The sequence below is a fragment of the Mastigoproctus giganteus genome, chromosome 6 (assembly GCF_048544385.1).
Source record: "Mastigoproctus giganteus isolate SK-2022 chromosome 6, ASM4854438v1, whole genome shotgun sequence".
NCBI classification, from domain to species: domain Eukaryota; kingdom Metazoa; phylum Arthropoda; class Arachnida; order Uropygi; family Thelyphonidae; genus Mastigoproctus; species Mastigoproctus giganteus.
In genome coordinates this window covers 68436090-68461004 of record NC_143580.1, presented here as the reverse complement: position 1 = coordinate 68461004, position 24915 = coordinate 68436090, and the positions used below count along the sequence as shown (strand labels likewise).

The 24915-nt window shown below is 36.5% G+C and overlaps 1 protein-coding gene across 1 annotated transcript in view; it reads left to right on the top strand.

Moving 5' to 3' along the window:
* The window catches only part of LOC150084395 (cell adhesion molecule Dscam1-like), a 326343-nt gene that overhangs the window by 203258 nt on the left and 98170 nt on the right, over positions 1-24915 (top strand). The window contains 9 exon segments of the mRNA XM_090375201.1: positions 3616-3747; positions 7737-7907; positions 13254-13324; positions 14213-14453; positions 17406-17504; positions 18677-18862; positions 20068-20139; positions 20142-20360; positions 21086-21256. Of these exon segments, the coding sequence (XP_090231327.1) occupies positions 3616-3747; positions 7737-7907; positions 13254-13324; positions 14213-14453; positions 17406-17504; positions 18677-18862; positions 20068-20139; positions 20142-20360; positions 21086-21256 (1362 nt within the window).

The following is a 24915-nucleotide window of genomic DNA, read 5'->3' as shown; positions in this document are numbered from 1 at the left end:
CGAAAGTTAATTAAAACAAAGAGTACACATTGTCTCGGAGTTCACCCACTGGAGTTCACACGCGATGGGAAACGGTAGGTCAATAAAGTATCGTTAAATTAAACATTAAAAACGTGATATTAAATCAATAATTAAATATTTGAAGTAAGTTTTTGTAATCGAGTTGTTCAGTTAAAAATAGTTTAATTAAATATATTATAAAAGTATTCATCGTGCGCTATTCTTAATTTTCATCGTTTGCAGCATCTCAGCTGAAATCTTAAATACTCTGTAAATAAACGATTTCTACCGGTGTCCTTGCCTTGATATTCAACTTTATAAACTGAGATTTCCCCTTTTTTTTATAAAGAACACTAACGTCATCTTAGCATTCAAATACGTAGCTAAGCTGAGGTACCAAATTGTTGGATTGTTAGGCTACTCTGCTCTGCAGTCAACCTTCTAGACATTAGGCATCATCAAAAGTTTTCTGAGCACTTCGAAAGGATTTTAATATTAGTAATAGCATTCTAATGACTAAATAATGCAAAGAAGAAAACTTTGTTTTCGGAGGAGAAGCGCGTGCTTTATGGGAAAATAATCAATGTCGCTAAAATTACCACAGGAACCTTTATCACCCATTTATATACACACTGTCCAGTCTAAATATTATGACCATCCCCGATCCCGTTTTAGCAATCTACCTTTCTTCCTCGCCTAGAAGTACAAGTGTAAATGTGATACTCCAGGTTCGTGGCATGAGGTCCACACGAAGTACTTGATCGACATGGGTAAGGTACTAGTTTGACTAACTTCAAAAAATGGTTGGTTGTCTGGTACTGGTGGAATGGGGGGACAGTATTACTGAAACTGCAAATCTTGTAGGCTGTTTGCAGTGTTGTATTTAAGGTGTTCCAAGAGTGGATAGAGCAGCAGATCCTGGCTAATAGTGGGCGTCGAAGCTTCATCGATGGTAGTAGTAGTAAACGAAGGCAGTCCTGGCTTGCGCAACCGATAGGTCAAAAGCGATAGACCGGTTGACCATGGACTTCAGTCTGCGCGAGTGGCACAGTTGATATAATTGCCGTCCTCCCAACATCAGGTGGAAAAGTTCATGGTTCGAATCCCGTCAATGACAGGAGGACCTTTTATGTGCTTTTTTCACTCCGTGGCTATCAGTACTATTTCCAAGACCATGATCGAACTCTTCTCGTATGAGCCGCAGGGGGAGGTGCCAGGTATAGGTACCTCTGCTCGCAGCCACCTATTGTCGACCACACTTAATGTCCGTTGACATCTGAATGGTGTCAATGGACCACTACTGACAACTGAAAAAGAGTTGCCTTTTCCGATTAATCACGTTTGCTGCAATACCAAGTAGATGGTAGATGGAGGGTACGACGAAAACCTAAGGAGAGGAATCACTCCAATGTGCGTTGACGGATGAAAAACTTCAGTTTCCGTTAGTAAAAACCAAGTTATTGTTGAAGGCGTTTAGGCGCATTAGCAAATTAGGCAATAGTGCCCCGTATATAATCCAAGTGCACAGATCAGTAATGGCTCCATTTTATTTTATTTTATCCTGTCATGGGAAGCATGTTCGTGGCATTTCCTTCCTTGAAAGTCATAACTACTATGGTACACCGCCATACCAAATTTTGTCCCACTTCATCACAAGCTGCACGAGTTACACCACGTTTTCTACGTATTCTGAGAATTTTGTCGAGCAGTGTAATCTACAATATTTCATCACAGCTGTACAGCTAGGGATTTAATAAAATGGCAATAATCGTACCCTAAAGCGGTGAATACAGAATACAAGGCAAATAAAAACAAAGTACATTGTGGAAATGTCCTAGTCATTAGCCCGTTGATTACGATTGCCACATCTCAGTAGAACAGGTCTGGGTTCGAATCCCGTAGTCTTGTGATGCTTGCATATATGGATATTATTATATGTCCAATTTTTGAGCTGCTACTTCGACAAATGTACTTTATAACTTTCACGTTGGATACCTTGAGGAATTTAAATCTACTTTTGTCCTTTCATTTCAACACTGAGTTTGAAGTGTGGTATCTATCCAGTGGCTGATAAATTCTTCACGGACCTGTAAAATAAGGTTAGCTTCTCTGTTTTTCAAGATAAAAACTCTGCACAATGTGGTAAAGAACACCCACTAGGGAACAAGTAAAAGAGAAATAAAAAAACTGCGTGATTTTAAAATTCTAATGTTGCCTATTTATATTCACATTTGAAGTAGTCAAAATACTGAAGAGACCACATCAAATACAGCGGGGCTACAGTTAAATCTCATCCGAGTAATTTGTAATGATCTCAAACTTTCTCTGCAAAAAAAGCGTAAAAGGGAGAGTTAATACCAATTAGATAAATGAACACTGCCAGGAAAGCAAATTAGCTGGACTTCAGCAAGAATTCAGAGAAACTTCGCCCATCTGGTTAATACAAGTTCGATTATGAGAGCATCCCAATGATTCATAACAGCCGAATGGTATCAAACAAGGCACGTTGCCTATCGATCTCACTGCTTACTCTAATCTAAACTTCTGTCCTAATAATTCCTTTGTCTAAAGTCTTAAGGCAAACGCTGGATTAAGATTGATGGACCGCTTATATCACCCATCTTACCTCCCCCTTCATTTTTAAATTCTGTTGAAGTAAATAAATTATTCACGCTTATTATAAATGACTTCTACAAGGCCATTCATCATTGCAACTCACTCGAACAATAGTAGACAGAAACAGGAATTCGCACGTGAACTTGGTTAATTACAGTATTATTCGCCCTTAGGGGGTTTACAATTCTCACAAGACCACTTTAATCGTTAAATCTCCAATTTACGTTCAGAAAAAAAGCACCTAAGCTACTTTATTCTAAGGGAATAAACGAGAGGAACTTTCATCAGAATTAATATTAAAATTGCTTCAGATATTCTTTGAAGCAATGAAAACAATCTTCGAGTAAATTTCTCTCAATTGGCAATTGGGTTTTCTGGTTGTTTAAAGAGGAAAGTGTACAAAGTAGGAGTAAAAGTATATCCACTAAACAGAAAAGAACTACAGGGGTTTTAGGGACTTAATTCCAACAAAACGACACCATACGCTAATTTCCTTCTATTTGCTGTGAATATTGATTGTCCTTGGTGAAAATTTGATGTAAAAGGGCTTATAAAACTATTTAAATTTGTTCCTTGGAAATCCTATCATGTCCATTTAGAACACTTCTTCCATTTCTTAAGATAGCTGACATATGTCAGAAATAAATAAACCAGTAGTCGGATGCACTCAAGAATATATCTAGTTCTGACAGATTTGAGAAACCGAACTGGGAGAGCTGTCTGAATATCTGCAGCATCCTTGTGATCTTATTAAGGTGGAGTCTGAAACTTATCCCATCTTTCGGGATGTCGTATTACCTATCAGAACAGTATCGTTAATCGCCGATGGGAATTCATTATAAACATTCTTTAACGGATTCTTTCGTCAAGTAAGTATCTAATTCCTAAAATGAGAAAAAGATATAAATTGAACGGAAAGGAAAAAATATTTGTAAGAAATTATTCCATTAATTCCCTTAAGGATGTTTAGGTTAAATGATTATTGATGTGCTATTTCAGAACCGCCCGAGCCACCGCAAGATATACGACCAATAGAAATCACCAGTACATCGGTCAGTCTCACATGGACACCTGGTTACCCGGGAAATAGCGCCATCACATCGTATGTGATCAGTTATAGATCTGACAAAGGTAAGATGCGAGAAATATTTCTGCAACTTTATTGATGTATTTTCAGTGTATTTATATTCCAAATTAATGCAAATGTGAAAGCCAGTGGTATAGCTTCCTGTATGAGCTGAGCTGTGAAAAGAACTATAACATTTGAATCAGATGACTTCATAACATGAATCCATCTCAAACGTTCTTAAAGTGTTCCGAATGGGTTTAACTATGACAAGGAGTTATTTGGAGGAACGAAGGATTTTCTTGGTTTATTGACTACTTTGATCATATTGGGCCGTTTCCTGAGATATTATTTGTGTAATTTTTATGGTATAATCATGCCCGTAAAGTTTGTTAGGGGAATGTTTTGCATGTTATAAGGACTGAAATTCCCCGAACCTAATCACATGTAAAGACCAGGTGTGCTCTGCTCTCTCCAGCTCGGATCGGCTAACTACAGTTCTAACTGAAGATGCCTTCCACGTGAATCAAACCAACGCCAATTGTCACTCTAAATGACTGACACTTGGCGAACCTAATCCAACCCACAAATCATAACGTTTCTTTTGAAGAATACAATTGATCTAACCTTTGTTTCAGTTTTTGGAAACCGTCAAAATCATTTATTAGTGTCGTTAGTTGAGCCAAATGACCCAATAGCAGTCACTGATCTAAAGAAATCGCCGATGTGATGATCTCTTGCACTCACATTGTCCACTTCCATTATATAATCAATCACAACACGATATTGTCCCCGATGGTACAATTATGCAGCATTACCCAGCAAAACATATCTCTTCCTGAAACTTGCTCAGAATGCTGTTCTTCAAATTTTTGAGCATAAGTGTATGCATTCTCTGTTTATGAGTTCTTTATTAAATTTAAAATGCAGTGACTTATGTAACATTGTGTTGTACCTCTAATATTATTCTTTATCACGATATGCCACCACACATCTCTCTCCTCATGTTTCCATTAGCTCTCTCTTCTATCAATATTTTTGGATGCCCGTCTATCACTACAGTATTTTCATCTTTTCAATCCACTGCCACATTCTTCCTTTTTATATATTTCTTCCTGTTCTTTTGTAGCGCACGTCATTTTCATCTCATTGTACATAAAGTTTTGAAATCATGCATGTTGATCCCCCTAAACATATTTAGAAGATTTATAGTCGTTGTTTACAACATTAAGCATTGTGAACCCTAAGAAAAATCCAAAAGGTTTGTGTGCCATTTATGGTAGATTACAGGCTGCGCATTTGACCAGAGATCATCCCATCGATGCTATTACAAGAGAAGAGAAAAACATAATGCTTTTTTTCACACACTTTTTTCCCTATCAACAACAATAATTTCGGCATCTATTAGGAACATGCTTCCAGTCTATTTACTAAGAACCCGGAGCGAGGCTGGATAAGGCAGAGGAGTTCTTGTTCCACGTGGGAACTTGCCATATGGTAGTACTATCGAAGCCACTATCATTATGATGAACATAGCCTCGGGTGATGACATCTTTTTATCGAACGATATGAAAAAAAAAAAAGTAATGATATTTGCTTTGGACTTTATGGCGTGTCACTATCGCCCCAAAAGATGCTAGCATTCCTCGGAAACTATGTTTTCCTAAGATCACTCGTGCATTTCCGTTGTCTTGGCAACCGTATAGATTTCGTGCGAACCAATGCTGTGTATAATGCACATGTCAAAGTTTTGCTGAATATTGTGGTGAATTTTTTCCTTTTTTTTTTACCGAAAGGTTATTTGTCATTCTTTGCAAGATGTGTCCTGAGGTAATATTGGAATTTCATAACGTCAGGCTAAGACCAGATAAATAGCTGTGTTAGGTTTATATATCAGTTCTCTTTAAAAGTAATCAAAATACGTTACGTGATGGATGACGCTTTGAAAGGTTTGGAAAAGAACCGATATGAATCTTGCATGATTATAAAGTTTAATAACTGGAATACTTATACGTTAGAGTGTTGGTGAGTATTTATATGTGGGGATATTGGATTTGTCAGCCTAAACCACCTTTTTTATCCATCAAACTACGGATCTAAGATTTTCAAATTTAGATAATGAACAAGATGAAGTATTACCATCCTTGATATTTCTTTATTGGTTGTGGTGACTGCGCCTGGATATCTTGTCTCAGTCTTTATAAATTTTCAGTTACGGTTAGAACTCCAATATTGGTTTAATGCTATTGATCAGAAATTTCATTTGAACTGTTAGTTGGTGCTAATCTTACATTTTCTTACATAACATCATATACTCCATTTAGATGCCTATTTTATAAACTTTTAAACTTTATACGCTGATATATGTTCATATAAGACTGTTCTTTAAATCATTAAGTAGCCTTTTTGCCCGTTTTTACTCTTTTAGGCAAGTCAACGTTTTCTAACATCACACAAGAAAAATGTTTCTTTTAATGATTCTTTTAATAGGTAAAGAATCGAGAAGTAATAACTTTTCCACGAGGAGTTATTATTACGATAAAGAGGAGCTCTGAAAATAGGAACCAGAACTCTTTTTCGATCGTATAAAATAGAATGAAATCCTCCCAGCAGTACAATGAGGCTGTTATCCCACCATATGGGGTTGTGAGAATGATATTACAAGAATTTTGCTTGTGGACATAACGATGTATTTATCTCGCTGTACAGATCAATATTCTAACCATCTCTTGAATACTGTTTACAGGTATGATGGATTCATTTTAGAAAACGATATCCTGTTTTAAACCATAAAATGAGCAACAAGGCCACTTACAGATTCAAAGAGATAGTGTTACTTGAACGTAAACCAGCGTTTAAAGTTATAAAGTCCAGATAATAGGCATCTAAGTGGGATATATGATATAAGCAGGAGACCCATAAAACTGTCATATTAAGACTACACAAGAATTACCTCATCTACCCGTCTGTGAATTGTGTGTGTTTTCTCTTATCGGTTTGCCTGTTTCTCTAGACAAAAAATCCGCGTTTCCGGTGGAGGAAGGGGGGACATCTTGATATCCTAGCATGAGACCGACCTGCTCATTCACAGAATGAAAAAAATAAATAAATAAAACCCATTAAGCTCCTTGTATCATCGATGGGATTTGAACCCGACCCTTTTCCAACATGCGGGGAAGATAATAATTACAATCACTGTGCTACCTACGAAGACAAGCAGCAGACACATAGATTCGAATTATGGAAAGATAACTGTAAAAGAGATGCACAAAAATTTGCTTTTAGCCAACGACTATTCAGTTATTGGAATAACTCCTCCTTTAAAAATATATTTATATCTGAAGATAGATTATTAAGTATTTTGAAATAGATAAATAATAAAATTAGAGACAAACGTTTTGACGATAGATGTTACATGTCCACTGCTGCCTGCATCATTCTGTCAGTTGAATACAGCTGATTTCTGTAGGACAACAAAACCAGCCCAGATTCTCTTTTATTTAAAATCGTTTTGGAGAGTCATCTCTCGAATTTTATATCCATTCCCATAACCATTATGAGAAACCATATGGCAATATTATGCCTGCATTCATTCATTTCAATGTTCTATATCACGCTTTGTATCTCGTCTTTCCATTTCCTCTTCCGTTTATTACAGAGACTGTCCGTTTTCAGTCCACTTTCATCTAGCGTTTCTGCTTTTACCCTCTTTCTATTTATGATGCTTTTTTTTCCATTTTTGGTGCTTTTAATGCTTTTAACTACATCCTGATTCTGTGCTTAGGTAATGCAGATAAATGCCTAGATGCTTTTCCTGTTGCTAACAAAGAACTTCTATTAAGTTAATCAAGTGCCTATTAATATCACATTCCATCGTTTATATGATAATCATTACCCTCATGAATACAGTTGTCTCTGACAACTGTGATTTATACGACCGGTTTCAGTGTAATCACAGCTATTTCTGATAATTAGATATATGATAATTAAGGTCAGTCTTTTGCTAACAGTAGAGCTATCCTACGATTAACATTCTTTTCTCATTCCTTTGCAGAGAAGTGGGGAGAAGAGCGAATGGGGAAAGCAGTAGTTTCGAGTGCTGATACAACCACTACTATCAGTGGTTTAGAAGCAATGACAACTTATCATATTCAAGTAATTGCAAAGAATGCGATCGGCCAGAGTAATCCCAGCGATGATTTGACTGTCACAACGAATGCAGAAGGTAAGAGAGCAAGTATCACAAGTCTAGTAATGTAGATTTTGGAAGAAAAAAAAACCAAGTTTAAAAGGTCGGATATTTTTAATTCGTTCTTAAATTAATGTAGTCAAGAAGTATTCATCTCAGCTAACTTCGATTGACAGGAATTATGGTTTACCTAATGTGCAGAATCGTAATACAATGCAGTGAAAGTTCATTTGCAGGGGGGAAACAACAAACGTACAAGCAAACACTTTTATAATTAACCCTTGTAAATGTAGTTTCACTGCATCACCCAAGACTGCACAGTGAAAGTTCATTTACCAGGGCCAAATAACAAGAGAAAAGCACAAATTTATTTTTACCCCTGTAAATGAACTTTCTCTGCATTACAACAACACTCTGCGTGTTAGCTAAACCAATACAGTGAAAGTTCATTTACAGGGGTTAAAGTAAAACCTGGTCCACAAATGCTCATAATCAAGGCAGAATGCATTTGTAAATCAAAAGAAATTATTGGGCTAATATTTACTTCTTCTTCAATAATTTCCTCTTCGTTCCTTCTTTTTATCTAGCACTTCGAAAACTAACTACTTGAGTATATACTGTTATAGCACAGAATCGGCAAAACAGTGTCTGAACCCTGTGCGTTATTAAAAACAGCATCTCTTGAAAACATGACAGTAAAGCAACAAGACATCTTTCTTTTTTTTATTACCCCATGCATGCACAGAAAATTACCAGCACGACAGGATACTAGGAAATGAAGATGGCTTTAAATTTCATTTCGAAATCCCTGTAGAGATTTAAGGCATAAAGAAAGGATACAGAGAAAAGTTCCATTAAAGAAATGTCCAAGTTTTCCTCTGGGCTTAAAGATTTTTAATTTCTTCAACGCTCCTCGAATGTTAAACGATTAAAAAAAAAACATTTGCTCCCTCCTCTGAAGCAAATTCTTCATTAAGTTACTCTAATGACTTCCTTGGAAATTTAATGAACTCTATATACTTACAGGTTGCAAAAATAGGAAATACGACCGGCAAGCATCCTTTAGCTACTGAGGAGAGAAGATAATCAGTCTGTCAAAAGATCTTAGTTTACGAAATACAGTTTAATAGTCAAAATGTGTACATCCGGGCTACAAGCGCCAGTGCGACACAATTTCATCCTCTTCCAAGAGTACTTTTTTGTACCTGAAAAGAAGCGTCAAGCTTCTTATTTTTTGTTATAAGTTAGGATACAGCAAAAATGAAGATAATAACTTTCACCGGAATTTGACACTCGTGAACATATCTGGTTCCTAAGGCGGAAGCAGCAGCAGGTACTCTCAGAGCATGACTCACTGTGAAAGATGTTAGCTGAAGATTAGAGAAGCGCTATCCTTCAAGAGATGATGAATGAATATCAAGATGACGTTGTATTGAAGCTGACGAAATAGGCTTCTTATATGCATTATTAATTTCGGCAGAGGACCAAGTATCTTAGTAACATAGAACAAATGAAAAATGCTAAAGTATGAGAATTTCGTTAGTTTAAAACAATTTGATTTTTTTCTAAGGCACTCCATACATATTTCAACAATCATAATACGAAAGTCTCTTTTAGTATTTAATATTTTAATGCTTTCATTACGCTGATGTTTAATCTGTCAATATACCAAGACAAATAAGTGAAGAATATAAACAACGCTGCAGGATTAATGCAGAATAAACACATCTGTTTTAACTAAATCTGTTCATTAATTCACCCTCAATCTGCATAACATAAATTAATTCAAGTTAATCCCAGTTGATTAACTGATCCATGCTAATCTAATCCAAACTATATTTATCTCCACTAATCTAATTCAATCTATATTGATCCCCACTAATGAGACGGGGAATATATTGTGTAAAAAGGATAGGTGCAACAGGACCAGGGTATGTCTGCCAGGGGCAAAGGTTGATGACGTTGTAGAGCAGATATCATCTTTTAAGGGCACAAAAGGTGATATACACGTTGGCACTAATGATATCAAGAGTAGGAGACCGGCAGAACTGCTTAACAAGTACAGGTCACTGTTGAAAAAAAGCCGTGAAATAGGGTTGAATTTGAAAGTGTCTGCAATTCTGCCCAGACACGATAGGAGGGAGTATATGATGAGAGCCTTGTCGATCAATTCGGCCCTGGAAAGATTGTGCAAGGCTCAAGGGGTAGAATTTGTTTCAGCCTGGACTGTACTTGTTAACAGGAGAGATTGCTTCTACAGGGATGGGATACACTTAAATAGAAAGGGTGCAAGAATATTTGCTGATGCTATCGAGGCAGTGTTGGGTGGGTCGGAAAACTGATAGCTTGGGGGGATTCAAGGACTAATAGTTTAACAGTAGCCGTAGGCAGAGGTGAAGGTGATTCTTGCACAACTTCTATTAGAATAAGTAGCGACCTGGAGCGTGGGGTGTTGGGGGTTTCAGGGACGGGTGGCGGTCATCGTGGAACGGGTAGGTATATGGGATGTGTTAGGGTAACAAAGAATAGAAGGAGCATGTATGCTTGCATGTATACCAATGCTAGAAGTATAGTAAATAAATTTGATGAATTTGAAGTGTTGGTCAAGACATCAAAGGCGGATATGGTTGGGATATCAGAGACGTGGTGTCACCCAGATATAAGGAATGCCGAACTGGAATTTGGGGAGTACAATGTGTGCAGAAAGGATAGACAGGATAGAAAGGGAGGAGATGTTATGCTGTTAATTAAGAAAAACATAAAATCAAAAGAAGTGCATCCAGTTGATATAGATGAACAGTGCACTGTTGAGTCAGTTTGGTGTGACATAAGCACTGCGAAAGCAAAAATAAGAGTAGGAGTGTGTTATAGGCCTAATGACTCGAATGAGTACAATGAACAATTGTACAGAGAAATAGAGTGGGCTAGTAAATCGGAATGTCTTATAATGGGGGATTTCAACTTCCCAGATATTGACTGGAACTTGTGGGCTGGTCACTCACACACTAGTCAGACTTTTGTGGATTTATTTAATGATTGTTTTCTGCAGCAGCATGTTCGAGAGGCAACCAGAGAAAGTAATACTCTTGATCTGGTTATCAGCAGTGATCATTCATGTATTAGGAATTTGCAGATAAAAGAACCACTAGATGGCAGTGATCACAGGGTACTCACGTGGGATTTACTTAAAGATTTAATTTCCATCAGGGATAAAGGAAAAGGTTTTTGCTTCCGTAAAGGCGAGTACAGTGGTCTCCGATAGTTTTTAAATTCTGTACAGTGGGATCAACTGATGATGTTACCAACAGTAAATTCTAAGTGGGAAGCATTCAAGGAATTAATCGTGGATGCTAATAAAAGTTTCATACCTATTAAGAAATATTGTTCAAGGTTTAGGCCTAAGTGGTTGTCAAATGAACTAATGAGACTCGTAACAGAGAAGAAAAATGCATGGGATGCATACAAATTAACACGTGACACAGAAGCCTATGATAGCTACAAGTTGATCTGTAACCAAGTTACAAAGGAGGTTAGGCAGGCGAAGGCAGATTATGAGAAATCCTTGGCAAAAGATGCTAAGAAAAACAGCAAGGATTTCTTTACTTATATAAACTCTAAAAGGAAGGGGATGAATCTGATTGGTCCACTTGACATCGATGGTTCGACTGTTGATGATCCTGCTCAGATAGCAAACAAACTGAATGAGTATTTTGCATCTACATTCACACGTGAGGAATTATTAAGGTTTGAAAATGGCAGAAGATTATCAAATTGTAGCAGGGTGCTTAATGATTTTGTAATAACTAAGAGCAAAGGGGAAGAGAAACTGTTGAAGTTAAACGTAAGAAATGCACCTGGGGTGGATGGGATCTATCCAGTTATATCAAAGGAGGCAGCAAAGGAAGTATGTAAACCCTTAGCCATAATTATGAGAGCATCCTTGGACTCAGGGGAGGTCCCCACGGACTGGAGATGTGCAAATGTATCCCCAATTCACAAAGGGGGATCGAAGGGTGACATGGGTAATTACAGACCAGTTAGTTTAACTTCTGTTCCGGGTAAAATAATGGAGTCGCTGGTTAAAGATGCATTGCAGGATCATCTAGACAAGACTGCAGCAATAATTCAGACACAGCATGGGTTTGTTAAGGGAATGTCTTGTCTGACAAATTTGATAGGATATTATGATGTGGTTACAAAGGAACTGGATGCAAAAAATAATTTTGATATCATATATTTGGATTTCAGGAAAGCTTTTGACACTGTTGCGCATGGAAGACTATTGTACAAATTGGAGCAGAATGGTATTAAGGGTAAGTTGCTACAATGGATAAAAGGATGGTTGAGTGGGAGAAGACAGAGGGTAGTAATCAATGGGTGCTGCTCTTCTTGGACTAATGTTATTAGTGGAGTCCCACAGGGTTCGGTGTTGGGTCCACTGTTGTTTTGTATATTTATCAATGATAATGATGAAGGTATATCAGGCTTAGTGTCGAAGTTTGCAGATGATACAAAGGTTGGCAGGGTTGTTAATGACAGTAATGGCAGTGTGCTACTGCAACAGGATCTAGATAATTTGGGCAGATGGGCTAAGAAGTTGCAACTGAAGTTTAACCTTGACAAATGCAAAGTACTGCATATGGGTAGAAGTAACCCCAGAGAAACGTACCAACTGTGTGGTACTACACTTAAGGTGGTAGAAAATGAAAAAGACCTGGGAGTAATTGTGCAGGCAGATATGAAGTTTTCTGAGCAATGCAGACAGGCTGCCAGGGCAGGTCATGGGGTTTTGTCAATGATATATAGGAATTTTGCTAGCAGGGAAAAGGAGGTGATTATCCCTCTGTATAAGGCAATGGTCAGGCCACGCCTTGAGTACTGCGTACAGGTCTGAAGGCCCCATTTTAGGAAGGATGTAGATTTACTTGAGCGTGTACAGAGAAGGACAACAAGATTGGTGAGGGGAATGAAGGGATCCTCTTATCAAGAGAGGCTTAAGTTCTGCAAATTGCAGAACTGATGGTGTGATTTTTTTTTTTTTTTTTTTTTTTTTTTTTGGCTGAAGCTGCATAAGCTCATACATTTGCTTTCTTGCATCACATGCCACCACTACTACTACTACTACTAATCAAATTTAATTAACATTAAATCGTATATCATGATATTTTTTCCATTTTATTACTTCATTATTTAACAGTAATTCTTATAACTAATAGACGAATTCATTGTTAATAAATGAATATATATTGATCCAACCTGATTCAAATTAATTCTATTTTAATCCATTTGAATTAGCATTTGATTACATTTGAATACATACTGTAAAACTGTATTTTGCGTATATATAAGAATTAACTCTGAAGAGCTCTTGTGTCATTTCAGCTCCAAGAACTGCTCCAAGACAAGTTAAAGTAGATCCTATAGACTCATCATCTGTGAAGATATCATGGCAAGTGAGTAGAAAAGAAGCGATGTTGAAATGTTTAGTAAAACTAGGATTGTTTTGAATTAGAATTCCCATAAACTTAAAACAGATAACTTTAAATGCCAGAAAAAAACTTATTACAAAAATGGAAATAATTCACAGTTATGGTCACTCATTACCGTTCAAAAATAATTTCTCTTTTCCATTGCTAGATGGATTACTCATCCTTTTCTCTTGAAATCTTTAGCCTTTTGATATTTGTGCCTCTATTTCATCAGATCCCAGTTCCGCTTAAAATCGATATGCGTGTAACAAAGCATGATTAATACTGATTCTTAAATTATAATTAACGTGTTCTTAAGGAGGAAAGAGAGGCTTAATTATTATTTGACAAACACAATATTTTCTAAGCCTCGCAATTTATTTAAACTTAAACCGTTCTGAGCCCATATTTTAAACCCATGACCAAAGTTCTCCAAGAAGCAATTGCAGAATTACAAGGGTATTAATGATAATCCATCGTGCAATGCAAAACCATTAGAGGAAAAATGTAACCAAATCTAAGAGGATTTGGGTGATTACTTCTGTCTTCTTTCCATAATAAGATTCTTCCTTCAGTTCACCATTTTCTTACAAAGCTTATTTAAAGTCAATAAAAAATATAAATACTGTTATAATTTGGATTATCTAAAATTCTAGCGTTAGCTGTCAACCAAGCTGTGTATTGTTGGATAATAATCTCTCCAATAATGAATTCAGTTAATGTTTTTAAATAGTATTAAAAGTTCTACTTAGCAGGTGAAGTGACAAAAGGTAAGTGCAAATAAATAGAAATCCGTTCTTCAATCTTTATGAAACTTTTTCATTACAGAAATGTTGCATTTAATATTTGTTTTTGTTTTTTTCTTTCTACTAGATGCCATCAGTCCTGGAACGTCAAAACCTTATCGACGGGTTCTACGTGGGTTACAAAGAATTCGGTACATCTGGCCCGTATATCTATAAGACAGTACACACTAAGGCAGGCCAATACGATGTGGAGTATACTTTAACTAACTTAAAACGATCCACCAAATATAGTATTGTTGTACAAGCCTTCAACAATCAAGGAGCTGGACCACCTTCAGAGGAGGTAGTGGTTCAAACGTACATGACAGGTGAGGAAACGTCTTAAGAAATAAAACCGTTTAGATGTTTATTTTCACTATGGACCCACATTAATAATTGGAAGAAAATTAAAAACATTAGATATATGGGATCCATTTGTCCTCGAATGGTAGAAGCTGTTGGAATGAAACTGGATTAATATTTCAAGTAATTAAGATCCCCTTGGTACTATATTCTCTTTAAAGATATCATCTCTCTCTCTCTCTCTCTCTCTCTCTCTCTCCCATGCAGATAGTGCGGTTTAATCTTAATCTCTATGTCAAAAAAACACGTGCTTCTCAGAGAAGTGTCGTTGTTGCTGAATCCCTTCCTCTCTTGAGAATTATTACGCAGGCAATCTGGAGAATAACGAATACCCAAGCAATCTATTCAATAAAGAGATAATAAGAGAAGAAAAACACGTCTCACAGGAGATTTAACTGCAATCTTTTAATTTTTAAAATCTTTTCTATCTGTTAACATCCTAAACCCTCACTGACGTGTGTTATTTAATTTGCAGAACCAGCTACTCGCCGTTTTCAGCTAACTGTCTTCGTAATCTCTCTTATAATCGCTTAAGCTTCTACCTCATCCCTTGTACACTCTTCCAACTTTCTCTCAGTGGACTATGTTATTTCGCTTTTAACACTTTAATTCCTTCCTTTGATCCCATTAATCCTGACTCTCAAAAACATCCTGAAGAAAGAACCTTCACTTATATTAATTAGCGCTTCTAGAGCATGTCGCTAGGGGACACTACCTGCCCCTAGTCGCTGAGAAGTTTAAAAACTTTCTTGAGATGCAATTTCATAATCATAAACAAAACTATTTGGAGTATACTTTAATATAAATTTCTTGATCACTCATTTTTTAGCGTTATTTTGATTATTATGAAATAGCTGTGTCATTAAAATTACTGAAATATGGGGTCGTGGACCTTTATCTCTTTGTAACGTGACACATCTGTACTATTAAAAAAAGTTATATTTGAGATAAAAAAAAAAACAATTATCCAGAGAGATTTATATGGGTTCATCTGCAGTCACTTCATAACTAACCATTGAGTTTTCTGATCTTCGTGACAATACAGTGGCTAAGTTATTTTCCACTCTTTCAGAAAGGTTTGAATTTTAATTCTATGGATAACCGGTTAATTAGCTTTACGTTTGGAATTGGGGGAATTTCCGTCATGAAAAATAAAGATTATGATTCTGTGGGCTTTTAAATACAGTTAAACAGAATCCTGGAATCTTGTGGGATTTTAATCATAGTGAAATCAAATCCCGAGAATTTTACGATTTTGTTTATAAAACAATAAAAGTTCTGGGATGCTCTCCCTTTATACATATAGACTAATAACTCACATGTCTCGTCAACTAGGGTGAGTTCTATTACCATATATCCAACTTCTGCCCTTTCACCTGTTTTGCGTAGGATTAGAATGATTCCGACACATCGAACTCTTAATCTACACTATCCTGTCAAAGGTATTTGGACACCATCGACTTTGGAAAAAATATAGGTTTAGTTTCAATGGACAAATTAATAAGGTACCTATTGCTTTACCGATAGTATCGTTCAGCACGTTTTTTTCTAATCAGTTCGTGGTGGCAGGCATCAGGACTTTCATTAATTTAGCCTCTTTTAAATACTATAATCCTCTGCTGAAAATTATTCTGTACGTTTGAGTTATCTCTGCTTTTTCATGCGTTTCATTCGCATACTTTTGAGAGGATAGTATATATCGTCCTCTTACTCAAATATTAAGAGAATACACTGTCTTATCAAAATCCACGCAACACATCGCATGACTTTGGAAGGATAATATTGAGATGTTTGTCCCGAGTGGTCCATAACTTTTGACAGGACAGTGTTCTTCTGCTTACTTCCTAAGAGAAGTTCACTAGGTTTATCTTCCCTACTTCCTCACTGAAAAATGCACCATAGGGAATGGAAGTTTTCTAGTATAGGAAGTCGTAGAGCTCCATTCTTAAGCACGAAACTCCCGCATCCTCCATCCACATTCTGAAATTCAAATGCATATCGTTCCCACTATTTGCTTGCTGTCAAAGGTTGGGTCTCCATTACAGCGTGAAATTATACTTCTCAAGTATTTAGCTTGAGTTATGACTCACTTATTACCACAGCCTACTTATTTCATGCACGTATACGTGAGATAAGTCGAATCTTACTTTGAATATGACATGGTGTGACCACTTCTAGAATGGGCCATGGATGTCAACTGAAATTTGAAGCAACCACCCAATTTCACGGTGTCGATAAGTCTGCCAGATGGATGTGTAGTGACAAGAATTCTTCGGAAGCTCTGATTTAACATCTTCAGAGAAAGACACTGGGAGACACTAAGAAAGGAAGCTGAAGACGGACGCAAGGTTACTAACAAATGCTTGTAAGGATATTATCATTAGATTTTAAGTATAGATGATTACAATTACTCTGTGCAGCTTCACTTTAATCCTGACATAAAGAAATATATATTATTCGTGAACTCTCCATTGGTCAGTTGCTTAAAATTTCAGTGGCATTTCGGCAACTAGCCAATGAGAGCTTTACTGAATCCCTCTTGGTACGCCACCATTAAATTAAGAGTGAACAGACTGTAATTCCATTATCGATAACTAGATGGAGACACTCTATATCGTACAAAAATCTCTCTTGTTTTCTTTAACTCTTCCTAAGAAACTGTTGCAGCTTTACTATCAGGTTTCAATTTAACTGTTTTTCAATAACTATCAGTGTGTCTACTTTATAATATTTAGATCTGTAAAGAGCAGAAAATATCTGAATGCATTAAGCATCCTAAATCACAAATACAGGATAAGTTTATTTTTATTAAACTGCAACTGCATCAGTAATGTTTAAATTATTTTAATATAGCATTATTCTGTTGTAAAATCTACAATAATTTCAAGGTATCTTTAATTTGCGTTTTCTTTCTGCAGATCCTCCACAGGCGCCGATTCTACGAGTCGTTGCCACAACAGCGACTTCGATCCACGTGAAATGGGACATCTCTGTGTCGAACGAGAAACTCGTAACAGGTATGACGCATATCTGAATGTCTGCTAAGTGTTTTCTGTTAAGCGATGGAAAATGCCCTCGCATCTCAAAGAAGACAGCATTACAAAGAGGTGTTTAATCCGCGATCCGCTGGTTCAGATCTCTGGAGAAGATTCCCACTGCTTTCTGTAGCATCACTGGAGTTTAATTGTTCGTATTAAGGACACTAAAAGAACATATTATATGATTCAGATGTTTAAAGATTTCTCATCTAGGGATATCTGCATAATAGTGGAAACCAGGGTTTATTTGCTGCTCTGATTGATGTTTGTGTAATTCATCAGATAAATACCTTTCTTCTAGTAGTATCCATTGGAGGATCAATTATGGATTTTTTTTTTTTATTTTCAGGAATAGTTTTCTTTTACAAAGACAGGATTATAGTCATATGAAAATCAATTTAGCTGATATATGTTTGAGTCTTCACTTAAAAGTTCTGGTTACCATCAGATCGCAGTTCTGCGCATCACAATATTGGGTTCAATAATAAGGTCTTTGTCGTTTACTATAAACTGCAATGCTTTATAAGCTTTGCTCTAACAGATAAACTCTAACGATTCTAAACAGGATGGCCATCTACAATTTCGTTCATTCGTGGGTATTTTTGACAATAATTTTTTTCTTTCTATGGTTTCATATAATGACATTGACATTTCGATAGTTTCAACATGCCTTTAAGGACATTCAGAGGACAGACTACAGGCTGTATTTGTTCTTGTTTGCACAGAGGCGACTAAGATAATTCTGAAGTCCCAATAAAAAGTATAACTCTACCAAGCGGGTAGCGGGAGTCGAACCCAAGCATTTTTTACAGTCTCAGAAGCACTAATATCATACAAAAACTAAAGATGCGAGTAACCATACGATTATTGAGTAAATTTAAGTTTTCCGTTGTCTTATTCGATATCTAATTTCAATGTAAATTTTGTTAGTGAGTTTAAAACTGTGTTCATTGGACATCGGTGAACTTTTAAGAACTGATAATTTTCGTGAATTTAAAATACTTCACTTCTTACTTGTACTCAGTGACGATTTAGTGTAACTTAAATTACGTTTAGAATTAGGATTAAGTTAATTGTCTCGTATTTCAATATAATTTTTGTGTGAAATCTTCCACACAGAACATTTTCGTTTTAACTGTTTTGTGTTTCAGGGTTTGTTCTTAGTTCCAAAGACAGTTCAAGCCACTGGAGGGAAATACAGCTGCCACCAAATCGTGTGAGCTATTCGTTGGAGAATCTTCAGTGCGGTACTGCGTATCATATGTTACTGGTGGCATTCAACAGCGTCGGAAGAGGGCCCCCAAGTGAAGTGCTTGAAGTAACTACCGATGGAAGAGGTAAGGAAGATTCTATTTGTCGCATGCCTCTAATTTTTATGTAGTCCAGTATGAGTTATACGTAACGTATCCGTTTGAATGCCTGGTGCTACTTTAATTTCAACCAATCACGAGAACCTGATGGGTGTACAATGGTAGTGAGGTGATGTAGCAGACAACAGGATGGGTAATGTAGTATCACGGATGAGAGAGGACTACCTCTGGGTGATGAAAACTATCTTCTACACCTAAACATAGGATCACGCGATTTCGTGATAATGTTAAGCTAAGAGTATCATTAGAAAGCAGTTTGGTGTGAGGATATTGCACTAATCGTGAGTTCTCGTGACGGTTCGAAAATCACTGAAAGCATCCCGTGATTTATGAATTAGTGTTCCGTAAGAGACATGGTTCACGTGATTTTGTAATATTTCTAACTTTTGCATTCCTGAAAAATAATCCACACTGTGAACAACTAACTGGAAAATTTGGTTAACCAGTTACAATTCTAACTTGCACTCTCTCTCTCTCTCTCATGCTCTTTCTCTTTTACTGTTTGTCAATTATCTCCCTCTCTCGTGCTCTTCTCTTTTACTGTTTGTCAATTATCCTTCCCTCTCTCTCTCTCTTGCTCGTCCTCTCTCTTGTTCTTTCTATTCTCTCTCTTGTTTTTCTCTTCTTTCTTGCTCCTTTTCTTCTCTCTCTCTCGCCTTCCTACATTTTCGCTCTTGTTCCTCTCTCTCTCTTTCTCCTCTCTCTCTGCTCCTTCTCTCTCATTCACTCTCTTCTGTCTCTTGCTCTTTCTTTTACAGTCTCTCTCTCACCCTTTTTCTTGCTCTTCTGCTCTGTCTGTTCTCATCTTCTTGCTTGTTTCGATCTCCCTCTTTTTTCTTCTCTCTCTCTCTCTCTCTCTCTCTCTCTCTCTCTCTCTCTCTCTCTCTCTCTCTCCTCTCTCTCTCTCTCTCTCTCTCTATCATGCTCTTTCATTCACTCTCTTCTTTCTCTTGCTCTTTCTTTTACAGTCTTCTCTCTCATCTTTTTCTTGCTCTTTCGCTCTGTCTCTTCTCTCTCTTTCTTGTTGTTTCGATCTCCCTCTTTTTTTCTTCTCTCTCTCAAACGGATCATAAGTCAATATCGTTACTAGAGGACTGGTGAACTGTTTGTGTTAAACTCATAAAGTATTTCATGCCCAGCTGCCACTGATTATTGTCCCGTTATTTTTATAGCTCCTGTAGCTCCAGAGAAGTCAACATTCCTGAGAAGCAACACATCATTTGCTCTTCTCCACTTAAGGGCGTGGGAGATGACGGCTGTCCAATATCTCATTTTGTCATCCAGTACAAGCCTCAAGCTCAAAGAGAATGGGTTTTAGTGTCCAACCACATCCTGCTGGAACAAGAGACGGTAATGATCGCAGATCTCAGCCCGGGCACATGGCACGATCTTCTAGTCACCGCTCACAGTGACGCGGGCACAACGGAGGCAGAATACAGATTCGCTACGTTGACTCTGTCCGGAGGTAAGTAGGATTTATGGTAGTAGGCAGCCTCTTTATCAGATTTCCCTCGTTATTACTCAGTTCTCACATTACTATGCATCCCGAGATTGCAAATTAAAACGCGATTAGAAAACATTTTTCCCTGGAAATCTGTTATCAGTGTTCTAAAGAGCTAAATTTACTAACCAGAAGAAAGATAAATTTAATATGGCGTCACCTACGCTCGGGTAATTTTAGAATTTATAAAACAGTAGGCACACGTGCCTTTTTAGTCAGCGTATGTTTTGTATCTGCATCCGTTGTTTTCCCTTGAGGTATCTTTAGTACTTGATGTGGATAATGTGATATGATGTGGATCTGGACATCCAAAAACTCCGACAGAAATACATGAGGAACGATTCATTTTATTTTCTAAAAGAATTATATTATTGTCACTTACTCAATCTAGACATTTATTATATTATAACCCTCTTTCTTAACGTATTTCATCTTGATCATTTATCCAGTTGTAAGTTGCACTGTAAGAATAACCACAGGTTTATATTAAAGTATATATTCCTAACCACAAGGTTTATATTCATACCCAAATATCTGATCCACATGCCAAATGATTGTTGCTCCTTCAAGTGCAGAAAATCTGGTTTGCTTTTTGACTAACACAACAAGTTTTCAGATTAAAAGACTCTGAGTGCAAATAATAATTTTCTGGATAGTTTCTAAGATTATTTATTTCATTTTCTTAACAGCAACAGTACCTCCGCTCTCCGTAAGCAGACAGTCGTCCTTCTTCGAAGATCCGACAATCCTAGTCCCGATTATATGCGCTGTGGTGGTCCTCGTAGTCATCATCAGCGTTACAGCTTTTGTGGTGGTGTGGAAGAGGAGGGAAACAGGAGGAGAGGCAGCATCGGATTTATGTAAGTTTCTTCTGACATAACAGAAAATTATTCTCCCTATATGCATCGTCCAGAAAACTACCAAGTTCATAATCATTCAACATTCATCCCACCTCCTTCATTTGGCAATTTCTCTCTCTCTCTATCATTATCTATGTGTCAACTTCCTCACTCTGAAAATTTCTTTCGTTCTGTCTCAATTTCATTACTTTCTTTCCCATCCCCTCTGTCTTTTTTCCTAAATTAATCTCTCTCTCTTCCTCTCCTCCATCTGTCAAATTTTACACTATTTTCTTTATTTAGCTCCCCTTTCTTTCTATTTATCTCTCTTAATTTATATCTGTCTCTCTCTTTGTCACTTTATGTTACTTTCTTTCTCTCTCTCTGTCTAGCTATCTCTATGTTTCTTCGTGTTACTCTCCCCCATCCTTTTTCCCAAAATTCAGACGTTCCCAAAGTGTAGGGGGCCCCATTAAGGCGCAATTGATTTTTTAGGGGGCGAGTCTTAATATGATAGTTTTTATGAAGCACTATTTAACGATATAGGGACAAACAATCCTACTAATCACCACACTAATCCAGGTACGAAGCATAATTCATATCAATCTTTAAGATTAAATGTATCGAAGTACAAATCACTTATAAAAGTATGTATAATCAGAGCTAAATTTTATGTCAAATCTGTTTATTTTACTTAAAGTGCATGAACTTTCTGAAGTGCATTGAGGAAGCTCGAGGTATAAAAGTTTGGGAACCTGTGCTTGAAATTAATCTATTTGTTGATATTTGATAGTATTTCTCCTTTCTTATCTCTACTAGTTTCAATCTCTCTTCTTCGTATAGTAATTACCTACGACTCAGTAACCCATTACTCACTGCAAGGAAAGTTTGTGTCGCAACAGAAAGAACGAGGATCTAACCATTAGAACTTAATCATTAGAGAAAAAGCACTCTCCTCTGAAGTAATAGTTTGCAACAGAAACTCTCAAGATGCTATTCACCTCTGGACAACAAACTAACGTCTCTCCAGTTTTTTTTTTTTTCTCTAAGAGTACAAAGGGAATAAAAGATCAAAGAATAAAGGGTAACAAGTAAATAAAATTTATGTTAAAAATACAGTAACTTACAGAGAAAAATATTTACAATTTAGAAGGAGAAAGAAAGATGAGGAAAGTAAAAGGAGAGAAATTGAAAGAAAGAGAGGGAGAAGGGAGAGAAAGATAGAAAATTAAACAGAGAGAGAGAGAGAGAGAAAAAGGAAAAGAGGAACTAAACTAGTACAGTGGCGTATCCAGGTATCATCGTAAGGGGGGGGGGGGGCATGGCGACCAGGCTTTTTAAATTCTTTAGAACGCCTCCTGCGTTCTTTTTCTTTAATATCAAATTTTGGTTAAGGGTGGGGGCATATACCCTCTGTGCCCACCCCTGAATACGCCCCTGAAAGAGAAATATATACATAAAAAGAGAGAAAGGGAGTAAAAGAGAAATAGATAGAGAAAGCGTGAGAGGGGATGAAGAAAGCGAGAAGCGAAGAAAAAAAGCGAGATAGCGAAAAAAGAAAGAGAAAAAAGCAGAGAGAGAGAGAAAGAAAAGGAGAGAAGGGTAGAAAGAAAGACAGAAAAAGAGAGAAGGGAAGAAGGAAAGATAGAAAAATAAACAGGAAGAGAAAGGAAATAAAAGAGAAATAGAGAAACGGAGTATAATAGAAACAGATAAAGAAGAGAGAGAGAGAGAGAGAGAGAGAGAGAGAGAGAGAGAGAGAGAGAGAGAGAGAGAAATAGACAGAGAGAAAGCAAGAGCGAGAGGGGAGAAAGAAAGAGAGCGAGATGGCAAGAAAGAATGAGAAATATAAAGAGAAGAAAATAGAAAGAGGAAGAAAGAGGGGAAAATAAACAGAGAGAGAGAGAGAGAAAGGAAGTAAAAGAGAAAGAGATAGCGAAAAAAGGAGAAAGTGAAGAGAGAAAAAATATAAATACAGAAAGAATATAAAGAGAAATAAAAAGGGAAAAAGAGAAAGAAAGGAGAAAAAAGAGAAATAGTGAAAGAATCCGAAATAGAAAGTTTCACTTGTGCAGATCATTCCTAGATTCTTTCTAATTACTTTTTTTGAAGTAATTCTGATTCCATGTTTGCCAACCGTGTGCAATACATCGCTCTCTCTCTTTTACTTTCTCTCATTTTCTCTCTCTCCACAATGCATGAACAGTTGAGATGTCACCTTGGATACAACACAAAGCAGAAGGAAAGAATCAATACATTATGCTGGACAGAAAATGGACCAGCTGTGGCAGAATATCGTAAAACAGTTAAAAGTGCTCCTCTGGTATTGGCTAAATAAGGACTGCTGTCACGCGCACAACACAAGTTTCTGTTTCTTTGTACCGAAGCTAGCTGTAAACACCAGCTGCTCTTGCAGTAAAAGTGGATCTCCCGGAATTAGAGAGGAGTGTGGTGGCGCCATCTATGATCAAAAACAGCTATTACAAGGAGAATCGAGAATTTTTATCGAATATTGGTTTTCTTCTAAGCTACATTAAATAAACTGCGTTTGCGTTTTATGATTTTCATTTCATTTTATTGCCACATTAAAGGAAATGCTACAAAATTAGTATTTGCGTGTGCTTTTCATTTTCTGAGACAGCTTGGGAAGTTTTATTTTGGATTATTTTGTTTTATGAATCTTAGTCAGTTCGGTATTAATATTTCTTTGTCTTAATATTTTACTTTATGGTAATTTTGTCTTAATATAAAGAATATTATCCACGTAAGAATATTATTAGAAAAAAAAAATTATTCTCCTTAAATTTTATTTTTTTTTGCATAATAAATATAAGCATACTTATAAGCCTAGCATACGACCTTGATATTATTTTATTTCACGAATATCATAATATAATGGACATAAAACTCTGGAATAAAAATTACTCTTCATTTTTAACGTATCGACTGTGGATTTTTCCGCCAGCAGCTGCAAAATAATGAGAAAAGTGTCTATAAACTCCGATAGATGGCGCCACTATGTATCTGTTAACAAAGTACATCCGCGGTGTTGTATTTCGGTTTGGTTTCTTTTGATGCATATTAGTACAGTTAGAATTTTTAAAAATGCACACTTATCGTTAAGCGACCTTTAATAATTAATTTACTTAAATGTTATTTTGTAAAGTGGCTGATGTAGAGAAGATGATAGTTAATCTCCCCTCAAAAGAGCGAACCAAAAATCGTCACAGTTCTCCTGCAAAATTCTCCTTTTTTTTCTTATTAATGGGAAGAGGGGATCTTCGTGATTATTCATAATTGTGAGATAATTAATTGACACTACACTATTATATCACGTGGTATTTTTAAGTAATTTTCTTTCAAATGTTTTACAATTTTAATGATTGAAACACCTCAGTGCCAAACACAAAAAAATTCTAGCTACGTTTCGAGACCTCACTGTTTCCCATCTTCAGACCTGTGGGATGCGGACATTTGGTTGAATTTTTCCAGAATGTTGTACAAAATTTTATTAATAATCTATGTATGTTAAATAATTAATTAATTAAAGTTGTAGAAGTTACAGGTGGGGTTACAGTTGCTTTGTTTCAACTTCGGATTACAGGATAATACCTTTATGGGTAATTTTGATAACATTCAATATTATGAGTCTTAATTGCAATATTTTACAATATATACTA